The sequence below is a fragment of the Mirounga angustirostris genome, unplaced genomic scaffold, assembly GCF_029215605.1.
Source record: "Mirounga angustirostris isolate CCGP_5_RB_7025 unplaced genomic scaffold, mMirAng1.0.hap1 SCAF_10, whole genome shotgun sequence".
Taxonomy (NCBI): Eukaryota; Metazoa; Chordata; class Mammalia; order Carnivora; family Phocidae; genus Mirounga; species Mirounga angustirostris.
In genome coordinates, this window is record NW_026991718.1 from 4970257 (window position 1) to 4983107 (window position 12851).

At 49.4% G+C, this 12851-nt stretch overlaps 1 protein-coding gene across 5 annotated transcripts in view; it reads left to right on the forward strand.

The window, feature by feature from the left end:
* Positions 1-12813, forward strand: part of ADAM17 (ADAM metallopeptidase domain 17) — a 51269-nt gene extending 38456 nt beyond the window's left edge. For 3 of the 5 annotated variants that reach the window (XM_064571827.1, XM_064571829.1, XM_064571831.1), the window contains exons 13-20: positions 265-393; positions 800-903; positions 5306-5440; positions 7035-7165; positions 7933-8011; positions 8723-8811; positions 10541-10591; positions 11079-12813. In XM_064571827.1, coding sequence (XP_064427897.1) covers positions 265-393; positions 800-903; positions 5306-5440; positions 7035-7165; positions 7933-8011; positions 8723-8811; positions 10541-10591; positions 11079-11426 — 1066 coding nt within the window. In that variant the 3' untranslated portion in view covers positions 11427-12813. Of the gene's footprint in view, positions 1-264; positions 394-799; positions 904-5305; positions 5441-7034; positions 7166-7831; positions 8012-8722; positions 8812-10540; positions 10592-11078 lie in introns of those variants that run through there. The other 2 variants (XM_064571828.1, XM_064571830.1) reach the window with 2 other exon arrangements.
* The last annotated feature ends 38 nt before the right edge of the window (positions 12814-12851 follow it).

Genomic DNA, 12851 nt, shown 5'->3' on the forward strand with positions numbered 1-12851 from the left:
CGTGGGCGTGTTTGTCTCTCCTTGTCCTTTACAGCAAGGAAACTGCTTTCTGAGAAGCCGTGTGACTTTATGTCACAAAATCTTTCATCTTGTAGACTTTTTGATTTGGGACCCCACAGCTCAGAGAGTCTTTTCTAAGGAAACACAAGAGGTGATTTAATGAGGATGTTCACGGCTGCCGCCTTTTATAGTAACAAGATATTAGACCTAATGAGAATGACAGTCCTGAGATCTAAATTATTGTGTTTCTATGCAATAAAACAGTGTTGGAGAATCCTGTTTAATGGCATACACTAAATGCAGAGGAAGCAGGTTACAAATTAGAAGTACCTGTGTTTCCATGTTGCTGACTGGTGCCTGGCTTAGCGTAGAAGGGGAGAACTTGACTTTATGGTGAGTAGCAGATGTGAGCGATGTACAGCGTGGACGGTCGTTATAAATACTGATGGGAACTAGGACTCGGGCTGCCTAGCTTCCTCACTGTTAGTGGCCTTGCAGGCCCGTGTCTTCCTTTTTTTTTTTTTTTTTTTAATTACTGTGTTAAGTTAACGAAAACCAAGGACACCAAGGTGTTCTGAGGATGCGTCCCCTCGGACCTCTCTGCGCTTACTGTCTGCATCGCTGCTGCCTGATGAGTGTGTGCAGGTGGGCCAGTGTCCGGGAGGGCTGAGCATGCAGCGCTGGGCAGCCCAGCCAGGACGCCTTCCCTGCCATCTTCAGGGCCCTCTGACATGTCTGTAGTGTTTGCTGTGGGGCTGACCTTTGACTGGATCTCTTCCTGTCTGCTCTACCTCTGCAGTGATAGGAACAGTCCTTGCTGTAAGAACTGTCAGTTCGAGACTGCCCAGAAGAAGTGCCAAGAGGCTATCAATGCCACTTGCAAAGGCGTGTCTTACTGCACAGGTGAGTCCTTCTGCTCGTTCTCTTGAGATACTTGGCTCCGGCGGATGTGTGTATGTTTGAAACAACACTGTGTTTCGTTCAGATGAAAACAGCCTTCAGAATCCTACTCCTTAGTTGGAGATGCACTTACCATTGGTCGGTGCCAGACCCGTCCTGCTTTCTCACTTGCCTTTCGTCCACTTGGTTTCCCTCACCTCCTTCCTCTTACAGGCGGCACATGGAATGCGTTTAATGTTTGCCTGGCTATGTGTATTTCCATGAAATATGGGGGAGTGTTATTTTGTGTATATGTGTTTTTAACATGCCAGGATAATACTCGACTTCAGATCTTCTTTTAGACCATCTCACAGACCATCTGTCTTTGTCTATATCCATGTCTGTACATAGTTCATTGTTTGGGGCACCTGCTGAGTTTACTTATGTAGTGTATTGTACCCATCTGTTCACTAAGTAATGGCTCGGATTACCTTCATCTTCTGGGTACCACAGAACTACGACAGACAATCTCCCATGCACCTTCCAGGTGTTGTAAGCGTTTCCTGGGTGCACGTGAAGGAGTGGAGTTGCTTGGTCATAGAAAGCAGCCCTACGTTGATCTCTCTAGAACAGCAGCCCTGGTGCGCCAGTAGGGTGTGCGGATTCCTGCATCCCAGTCTCCTTGTCAGCCCTCGCTGTCATCCAGATGGTCTTATTTTTTTGCCAGTCTGATGAATGTAAAGTGATCTCTCATCCGTATTTGCATGTTTCTTGAACATCTCCTATCTGTTAGCCATTTGGATTTTTCCTTTTGTAAATAGCCAATTCATATATGTGGTCTTTTTTTTTTTTTTTTTTAATTTAAAGTATTCTCCATGTCCAACATAGGACTTGAATTCACAACCCTGAGGTCAAGAGTTGCATGTTCTGGGGTGCGTAGGTGGTCCAGCTCTTGGTTTTGGCTCAGGTCACGATCTCAGGGTTTTGGTACCAAGCCCTGCATTGGGCTCTGCGCTCAGCAGGAAGTCTGAGATTCTCTCCCTCCCCTCTGCCCCTTTCCCTGATCATGTACACTCTCGTGCATTCTTGCGCTCTCTTCTCAAATAAACCTAAAAAAAAAAAAAAAAGTCACACGCTCAAATGACTGAGCCAGCAGGGTGCCCCTATTTGGTTCACTTTTAAAAAATTTGGGTTTCCTGTCGTTTTGCTATCGTTGGAGGAGTCATTGTATGATGATTTAGTTGGTTTAAAAGTTGCATATACCTTCCTCCTATCTGTTGTCCGCCTTGGAACAGAAACTTTTTAAAGATTTTATTTTTATGTATTTATCAGAGAGAGAGGACAAGCAGAGGGAGTGGCAGGCGGAGGGAGAAGCAGACTCCCTGCTGAGCAGGGAGCCCGATGCGGGGCTCGATCCCAGGACCCTGGGATCATGACCTGAGCCAAAGCAGACGCTTAATGACTGAGCCACCCAGGCGACCTGTTCACCCATTTGAAGTGTACAGTTAGTGGTTTGTAAGGTGTTCACGTTTGTGTAACCACTGGCAGTCTGTTAACGTCTTCATCACCCCAAAAAGAAAACCGTGTCCTGTAGCCATTCCTGAATCTCCTCATCACCACCCCCCGCCCCCCAAGCCCCAGATAACCAGTAATCTACTTTTTGTCTCTGTGTATTTGCCTGTTCTGGACATTTCATATAAACAGAATCCTACAATATGTGGCCCTTTATAGCTGTCTTCTTTCATTCAGAGTCACGTTTTCAAGATTCATCCATGTCATAGCACGAAGCAGGACTTCATTTATTCTTACTGCTGAGTGATCACCCATTGTGTTCAGATGTGCCACGTTTTGTTTCATTCATTCATCAGTTGATGGACTTTTGGATTATTCCCACTTTCCGATGATGAATAACACTGTTATGAACATTTGTGTGCAAGTTTTTGTGTGGTTGTATGTCTGTCTTTGCCCCGTCTGGACCCAGGAGCGGAATCGCTGGGTCGTATGGTAACTGTTCCATCGTTTGAGGAGCTGTGAAGCTGTTTTCCCCAGTGGCTGCGCCATTTTACATTCCCCCCAGCAGTGTCTGAGGCTTCCTCTTTGTCCACGTCCTCAGCAACACTTGTTGTCTTTTTGATTATAGCCTTCCCAGTGAAGCTTTCTCTCAGTTTGGTTTTTCCTTTGCCTTTTCAACGTGCATTTTATAAGATGCCGCTCGTGACTCTTGCATTCTATTGGCGTGACCACAGTTTGCCACTTGTCAGGAGCTGGAACAGTCCCAGTCAAGCTTCACACGAACATTTTCTAGCTGTGCTCAATGTTTCAGTCTTTATTTTAGTAGTAAAGCAGATTCAGAAAAATGTTCTTTTTCAATAAGCCTAAGCAAAGCAGTTTGAAAAACTTTATTCCTTCTTATCAAATAGCCTTTTGTTCCCTTGATATTTTATAGGAAGGAGCAGCTAGCAGAACATAAACTCATTATTAGGACTCAGCATTCACGACCAGCAGCGTCAGCATCACCTGGGACCTTGTTAGACATGGACGTTCTTGGCCCCCTCCACGCTCCCCCCGGGCCCCGGGCCCCAGGCAGCTCTGAGGACGGGCGCAGTGGTCTGCCCACTGGGTCTGATGCACCCTGAGCCTCGTGAGCCCGGGCAGCTAGGTGGCACTGTGTCTGTGATGATTTTCCTCTGTGTCTGATGCTGTGATTTTAGTCTTCTGAGCACAGATGTTCTGCAGATACTCACGGGGCATTTTGCACGTCTGTGTTCGGGGCAGCAGAACAGACTGAAAATACCGTGGCAGCTCGGTGTCACCGTTGACGGGCGTGCTGCCCTTTTCCCACAGCCTGCTTTCAGCAGCAGCAAGCTTGTTACGTGCCTGTCCTGTTGGCACTGAGTGCCCAGTGCCATGAAGGGTTTCGTCAGACCGGAGGCACGTGTGATGTGCCCGCGTTAGTAGCGTATGGTGTATATTGGGTACTTCATGGAAGGCTGCTTTTGTTTGAGCCAGGGCAGGTTCCTTTAAGTTTCCTGTCACCATTCCACTGACTTTGAAGTCCGAGTTCTTTCAGACTCCATGAATTGGTCCCGTTCGTCAGGCGAAAGGCCAGGACTCCAGCTCTGGTCACCGTCCTCTGTTTGCATATAGTAGTTCTCTTCTTGTGGTCATGTTTAACTGTGTGTTGCTCATTTTCCAGAATGAGCCCCTCATTCCAGTGAGAAACTTGAATTTAACATCCTTCTGTGGCTTTTCTTTGTCTGGAAGAATCATTGGTTCATTTAAGAAATAATCTGTGGCGTACTTATGGTGTGTGGTAAGGATTCGACGTAAGTTGATTCATTAATAGATTTGATCTTTGCTTTCGTGGAGCTCACCAGTCCGAGAGGGGAACTGAAAACACATCATCACCTAGATGTAAATTGAGGGGCGCCTGGGTGGCTCAGTTAGCTGAATGCCCGACTCTTGATCTCAGCTCAGGTCTTTTTTTTTTTTTAAGATTTTACTTATTTATTTGACACAGAGAGAGCACACAAGTAGGGGGAGTGGGAGAGGGAGAAGCAGGCTCTCTGTTGAGCAAGGAGCCCAATGTGAGGCTCGATCCCAGGACTCTGGGATCATGACCTGAGCCGAAGGCAGACGCTTAACCGACTGAGCCACCCAGGTGCCCTTCAGCTCAGGTCTTGATCTCAGGGTCATGAGTTTGAGCCCTGCTTTGGGTTCCCTGCTGGGCATGGACCCTACTTAAAAAAAAAAAAGATGTAAATTGCAAAATGTGTGCTTGAAGGAGAGAAATAGCTCTAACGAAGGAGCACAGTGGGGTGAAAGTAGGGCCCCCGGAGGTCTGAAGGAGGTCTTTGAGCCAGATCTAAGGGTGAGAAATAGCCAGCCAGTGCCCCCACAGGGTGGAAACGAGAACATTATGGGTAGACTGAACAGCGTATGTTACGGTTCCGAGGGAGAGACCTTGGAGAGGTGAAGACATTGGAGGCCGACTGAGGTGAGGGCTCGGGAGTGGCCACTGGTGAGGCTGGAGGGGCCCCGCCGGCTGTGAGCCTTCCTGCAGAGCTTGCTTTTCAGTCCGAGTGACCACTGGAATGTCTCTTTCGTAGCGTGTCTATATTATGTATCTATGTGTTCTGTTACACGTAGTTATGTGTCACAATAAAAAGGTAAAAGCAAAATGTTAGATAGTGGCTGAGGGGCAGTTTGGGAGCGCGGGGACCAGCACCGCGCAGGGCTGGGTACCCAGCCAGGCACCCAATGCTTATTGGCTGATGGATGTGCACCACTGGCCTTCTGCCCCCCTGGGCCACTTTGTACCCTTCGTGAAACACGGTGCTAACTTTTGTGAGCATCAGAGGCCTGCCCCATAGGACTGGTGGCCGTGGGACTCACGGTGACCTGTGTGCTTGCTGCGTGCTTCCAGGTAACAGCAGTGAGTGCCCCGCTCCTGGCAATGCTGCAGATGACACGGTGTGCTTGGACCTCGGCAAGTGTAAAGATGGGAAGTGCGTCCCCTTCTGTGAGAGGGAGCATCGGCTGGAGTCCTGTGCGTGTAACGGTGAGCACATGTCCGTGCTGCGTCCTTGCAGCAGGAGGGGAGATGGTCTGTGTCTGCCAGGCCCCGTCCCTCTCCGGGAGCCCAGCAGTACTCACTGCTCACTGCTGGCCGGGGCGGTGGGGAGAACCCAGACAGGGTTGGGAGGAGGGCAGGGTGGTCGGTGAGAACTCTCTGGCCTCAGATCCTGGCTCCTCCGTCTTGTCTGTGAAAACTGGCGCGTCGGTCTTCCTTCTTCATTTTCAGACCATGGGGCCGGCTTAGGGGTGGGAGAGGAGGGAATGTGGTTGCGGTTGGGTGGGTGGATGGAGGTCTGTCCTCGCTGCACCCCGCCCGCCGTGTCTTAAACACCATGAAGGCAGGGGGGCCGTCTGCAGCTCACCGGCCGTGAGCTCGCACGCTCCTTCAGGACCTCAGCCAGAGAGCCCGCTCCAGGGTCTGACCCTGCCTGTCAGGGTGTTTGCTGTTGTCGCCAGGGTTGAGCCCGCTGCCCTCCGCTCCCTGCCAGATGTCTGGGGCAGGGGCCTCGCCTGGTGGTGGTTGGTGACATCATGCTGGCTTCTCAGACTTGTCCTCAGGTTTCCACCTTCTCTTTTTGGAACTCCTGGGTCTGAGAAGGGGCCTCAGGGACTGCCTGGGCTCCAAGCTTCCCGCCCTGCCTCACCTCAGGAGAGTTCTGTTGCTTTCACAACACCCCAGAAGTGAGAGCCGCTAGGTTGGGGACTCCCCATGTGCACAGTGGAGGAGGCGGCTCTTCCCGGGGGGACAGCACGTAAATACGGAAGATGACACACAGTAGATGCCAAATAAGTAATTTCCCAAGTGAGTGGCAGGAGGCTGGCGATGCCCTGGAGACACACACAGTAAATGCCCAGGAAATGCTTGATCAATGAATGAATGAGGAAAAGGTTTTTCTTTTCCCATTAAAGTGGTTTTGCTGGTTTTTGTGTTCTAGTTGATTTCAGTTTCTCCCAAGTGTAGCTATGGACTTCCTCTGGGTCACGTACTGTCCGGAGTTACGTTGCCAGTTGACTTTTTGGGCATTTCTGCTGTTGGTGTGCGTGCCACGTGGCTTATGTGATCCCCAGTTGGTTCCGTGACCCCACGTGCCGTGGGCGGTAGGTCTAGATGGAGGGCGTCTTGGTTCGGCTGCTGTGCATCTTGCGGCGGCCCCCCTCCCGTCCGCGCTGGGCTGTCCTGTCCTGTCGCAGCTCTGCTGGTTCTCCCTGGAGACTTGGTTCCCCACGGGTGTATTTGAAACGGAGACGCCAAGGGTTGAAATCAGCAGGGTCGCAAGAACGTTGGGATGAAGGGAAACATTGAGTATCATAAAGGACTTGAAGTAGAATACTTTGGCTTTTAATCTGTTAAAGGAAACTCTTTGGTGTAAATTGTTTTTACCTTGTGGCCTCTCTGAGGACCAAGGAGCCTGAACTCAGAAGTTAGTCTTTGGGGGTGAATGAGGGATAGGTTGCTATTGAAATGAAACATAAATGCATTTCCTTTCCCGTTGGGAGCAGGGTGGGGAGGAGGGGCGGGAAGGAGGAGCGTTGTGCCTGCACTCCAGCTGTCCATACGCTCCCTGGTTCTGTTCCAGAAACCGACAACTCGTGCAAGGTGTGCTGTAGGGACCCCTCGGGCCGGTGTGTGCCCTACGTTGACGCTGAACAGAAGAACTTATTCTTGAGGAAAGGGAAGCCCTGTACGGTGGGCTTCTGTGACATGAATGTGAGTATTTACATACGTACAGCTTTTTCTGTAACGGCCAGACGGGCAGTTTGATTTTGCCAGTGGAAGGGGTGCCGCCCGCCTCTGCAACCCACTGCCTGCTCTCGTGGGCACGGCTGTCTGGGGGAGGCTGTGGGGATGACCCGAGGGAAACCGGAGCGCTCGCTCTCCGCAGCAGGGGACCGAGTCCGGTGACTGGGTGGGACCTGCGGGGGCCTCTGTGGTAAAGTTGGTTCCTTTTAGGCAGTGAGTGTTAATTATTTGGTTTTCTAAACTAATTATAAAATTGACTAAGATTGTGAAGTTGCAAGTTTTGATTTTGAAACCAGTGCTGATACAGGAAAGACTAAGAGGTGGCTCGATGCACCTGCATCAGACCCTCTTATTCTCTAGAGAAACACATTTTATTCCTGCGGAGTCACAGAAGTGGATTTAAAGGCGTTAGGCCGGCTTTCCCAGGCAGTCTGGTTAGGTTCCTCCCGTTCTGTGTGCGCGTGTGCGCGGTGAGTAGAGCCCTCGCTAGAGTGCCCTGTCTTAAATTGGTTTTCGCAAGTTGCGTTTCCTGGGAATTCTAAATTCACTTATAAAAATGAACTGATTGTGGAAGTGTCAATGACAAGTATCCTACTTTCTTAAGTCGTGTGTCAAAAAATGGGTCCCCTGCAGGTTTGATGTTACGAAGCCTTCCGTGTCAGTTATTTGTACACAGCCATGCTGCTTCTAATGCAGTACTTTTCGGGGCAATGCTGTGTGTTCCCTGTTCATAGGGCAAGTGTGAGAAGCGAGTACAGGATGTCATCGAGCGATTTTGGGACTTCATTGACCAGCTGAGCATCAATACTTTCGGTAGGTGATTACCCTGGGTGTCTGTTTGCTTAGAGCTGAGCCGATTTCGGGGATGACAGGAGAGAAGTATGTTTTCAGATTAATACGCTCTAATCCTGCAGCAGCAGATGGAAATATTCACAGCTTTTGTTGAAACAACTTTGTCAGCTAAGATAAAATGGACTCCTAGCCATCCCCGTGTAGTGCGGATGCACAGATTTTCAGACAAGGAAAGTCCGTACTTTGTCAAAATACTTCTTAAAAAAATGAACACCTGACACCATAAGCATGGTTCAGTCCTGTAGGTTGTAAATCTGAATCCTATTTGATGTGGGCCTCAAAACAAACAGAAGTAGGTTTCAGATTTTGCAGAAGCAGCAATGTATTCTGTCTTGCAGGGTTCACAAAATTAGTCACAAAAATAACACCCGGATAGCAGCAGCTTTGTCCTGGTAGGCATCCTTGTGAGCAGTAGCCTTCTCTATGCTTAGTCCCTGACACCATCACTCCAGGGATCGTGTTGAGCATTGTGTGATATCTCTTCCCCACATGGATATCGGGGCTGTGTCTGGAAGAGCACCCGCGGTTTGGGGCGGTGGTCCGGGCCGCCTCGGTGGTACCACCTGGCCGGCAGTCCGTGGCATGGGACACAACGAGAATATACTAAGAGCATTCAATTTTGAGCATCTAAAGTACTTGATCAAAACATTCACTGTTTGGAATTGTTCACAGGAAAGTTTTTAGCGGACAATATCGTAGGTTCCGTCCTGGTTTTCTCCTTGATATTTTGGATCCCCTTCAGCATTCTTGTCCATTGCGTGGTAAGTTGCCAACTTGCAGGTAATGAGACATTTTATTAGAATTTTGAGCAATTCCAACCTTATAACTTTCAGAAAAGATAAAATTTGTTCTTAGCAAGATCTGACCTGATGTTTCCAGTGGCATTTTTTGGGGTTATCCCCTGAGAAAAGTTTAGCTAATTGTTTTTTAAAAGAATTATGCTTTTTATATGTGGATATTTGTTCTCATACATAATTTGAGGAATGTTATACTTCCGAGCCCAGGAGGTTGTTTCACTGGATTTGCCTAGGACCTCTGAGTGAAGCTTTGAAACAAGAGCGTTTTAGACTTTGTTATAATAGAACAAATAACCTCAGCATTCCAGAGGTGGCGCCCCTCTACCATATAGATTCCTGACCTTATTGTATGGGGTATTAAATCTAGGAGCAATCTTTATTATTCTCCTTCAAAATGAGTAACAGCTAACAAGGTGAATTGGGCTCTAATAATAACTCCACGTGATTTATAAACTTGGGGACTTTATAAAACTCATCCTTACAACTCCATTCACCTTGCTTCTGTGGGAAAATGATTTGTCTGCTGTAGAGACGAGAAATCAGACCCAGGCTTCCAGGCTTGTGCTCTGGAACTCTTGGGCAGTGCCCCCTCATGTGAGCACGTGGAAGATTCCAGCACAGCTACCTCTCAAGAGTCTTTTTTTTTTTTAAGATTTTATTTATTTGACAGGGAGAGAGAGAGAGCACAAACAGGGGGAGGAACAGAGGGAGAGGGAGAAGCAGACTCCCTGCCGAGCAGGGAGCCCAACGTGGGACTTGATCCCAGGACCCCAGGATCATGACCTGAACTGAAGGCAGATGCTTAACCAACTGAGCCACCCAGGCACTCCTTCTCAGGAGTCTTTACTTCCTCTGCTTCCTTCCCGGTTGTGCTGGGGCCCTCTCACTGAGCAGCTCTTCCTCAGGGTGGGGAGCATGGAGGGTGTGGGGAGGGAAATCTAGGGAACAGCCCTGCTAAAGCAAAGCTTGTGTTAAGGGGACACAGTAGGAGCTTTGACAGGTGGCCGAGAGTGCCACCAATTACTGTTGTTTTTACTGGCGAGGCCAATCTACTTTGCGTTGCAAGTTGCCATTGTGGACTGAGGCCTGACCCTTGGTTTTGGAGCAAAGCCGCTAGATAGGAGGGAGGGTGGTGCCCTGTCGCCGACCACAGAATGTGTGGGGGCAGCTGAGCTGGAAGCCAGGCCTAGAGTTTCGGGCTCCGCCTCCTGCCTTGCCCATAGTCCTCTGTTCCACGTTGGGATGGAAGCAGGTGTTCAGCCTTCTGCGGAAGTGTGATGGAGGGACTTCAGGCTGTTCCTCTAAGAATTTGGGCCACAGTAAACTCTGGAAACAGCTGAGTGTTGAGGCCATGGCGGGCTGGGGCATTTGGACGCCAGCACCAGGTGGACTGCCCGCAGCGTCCTTGACCCCCGGCAGCTGCCCCTGTGGTCAGCACTGCCCTGGTCTGACCCCTGCACACACAGGGACGTGCCTTTGGGGAAATCTCCCAGGAGAATTGTCCTTAAGCGTTCCCTGACTGGTTCCTTACTCGTGAAGTTTCCGTGAGAAAGTCTTCTCCTCTACTGCACCTGCTACTACTTGCCACACTCATGTTCTGAGGTGGTTCTTCGCTTAGGAGGAGCCTAAAGGGAGAGAGTGTGTAACTGAATTATTTGTAAGAATGACCTTTGCCTACTTGTTTTCCTTCTAGGATAAGAAACTGGACAAGCAGTATGAGTCTCTGTCTCTGTTCCACCCCAGCGTAAGTACCCGTGTGCAGCAGTTCCTTCCAGGGCCTCCGGGTGGCCACCTCAGCGAGGGCTGGCAGCCCTTGCGGCTGTGCTGCCTTGGGCTGGTGGGAGGTCCTGTTGCAGTGGGAAGGCTCTAGGCTGGGACCTCCGTCGGTTGTGCAGATGGAGGTTTAAAGAGCTGCTCTGCCCTCTGCCCTCTGCCCCCTGCCCCCCGGCCCCCCGGCCCCGATTGAGCTGTTCCGCGCTGACCTAATTTAATGTTTGGAGAACTTTCCCTGTCTTGGGATCCTGACTTGATAGGATTGTTTCTTGGGAGTGCTCTTTTGGGTCTTCAAATGGCCAGTTGTCAGGACATGTGGAAGGTGGGGGAGCCTCACCTCATGCTTTGCTTAGCGCGAGGGGGTCATGGTGCCCAGACTGTAGACGTGGGGGTGGGGTGGGGGGGGGGAGGTTGGAACTGTAGGACCTGGATCCGTCTTTGACTCCGTGTCTTTGCAGAACGTGGAAATGCTAAGCAGCATGGACTCGGCCTCGGTTCGCATCATCAAGCCCTTTCCTGTGCCCCAGACCCCCGGCCGCCCGCAGCCCCTGCAGACCGCCCCTGTGCCGCCCGTACCCGCAGCTCCCAAACTGGAGCCCCAGCGAATGGACACGATCCAGGAGGACCCCAGCACAGACTCGCACGTGGATGAGGACGGCTTCGAGAAGGATCCCTTCCCCAACAGCAGCAGTGCCGCCAAGTCCTTTGAGGACCTCACGGGCCGTCCGGTGACAAGAAGCGAGAAGGCCGCCTCCTTCAAGCTGCAGCGTCAGAACCGCGTGGGCAGCAAGGAGACCGAGTGCTAGGCTGGGCTTCCTGAGCGCGGGCTTCAGCACGCACAGGGTTTTTGTACGACGGACTTGAAATCCCTGCGTCCATTTTGTGAAGCTTTGGGAGAAATAAGGGACTTCACAGCAGATGCTGGTCATGTGTTTGGACTCCTTCACACACACAAATACTTGTGTGCTTAGGCCCTTGTCCTTTGGAAGAGGTAAGGTGAATCTAGCTTATTTTGAGGCTTTCAGGTTTTAGTTTTTTTGGCTTTCAAAATACCCTTCAACCTGTGGTGCAAAAGCAGAAAATACAGCTGGATTAGGTTATGAATATTTACATTTTTGTAAATTGACCTTTTTATTGAGAATAGCACTGATTAAGGAGATGATCAATTTTTTGTTTTTTATTTTATATACACTGTAATGATCCGCTGACTATCAGGAGGCATTTAGCAGTTACTTGTGAGGATAACTGGAACACAGATTTTATTTTTTGCCTTCAGGTAAAGACAAAGGAGAGAAAACGGAGTTACACATTCTTTCCAAAGTGTGGGTTCTGTTTTTAGGCATTACCCAGAGCTTTTAGCAGCAGGGAGAATCACCCAGCTTATTCCCAAAGATAGATGTGTTAATACGGTTTTTCGGATTCTAAGAATTAAAACACAATCTAGCTTACAGGTAGCCAAATTGAATTTACAGAATCCTGCCAACTGCTCAGGGCCCCAATGTGCCCGGCAGTTTTTGTTTTCTAAGTTTATCTAGTACTGTTGCCGTGTTCGTAAAGGGCTCGCCATTCACAAAACCGAAACAACTTCAAAATGAGAGCATGGTTTCCTAGTGGCCAAGAAGTACGTGAGCTAGTTCTCCCCAAAGAACGGTGGCCTTGAAAGGCCGAGGCGTTGTGCTGAGCGGGGGGCGGCACGCTGCCTCTCTCGGGCCTGCGGCTCCCCCCCCCCCCCCGCCGGTTCCTGAAAACCCCTGGTGGTGACCTGGAGGTGGACCCTGCATCCCTTCTTGCTTTAGTGCTTTGGGACTGTGTGCATTTACTTTGTGAAGGATAAAAATCATCAAATTGAACTCTGATTTCCTTAAAATTATAGTTAAAAGCTTTCCCCTCCCCAAGTACTGAAATGTGCTCATAGCCAACACATTCTAACGGAGATAATTTGTAAATTTTGAGGGCAATTAACTGAACCTGTGATAAATCGAATCTTTCCTTCTAAGGACGTTTCTTATGCAGATGCCTGTTACACTAATACTTGAACTTATACCTTGTGGTGTTTGCTGTCTTAACTAGTCCTGATACAGTTTAGTTACACTTTCAGAATCTGATAGAAGGTGAGTGGGTGTATGTGAGAGTGAACAGTTCCCAGCTCAATGTAAGAAAACTTTTTTATAAAATTGTGACTTTTTAAACAAATTTGTCTTTACCTTTTTTCCACGTATAAACAAGCCGCC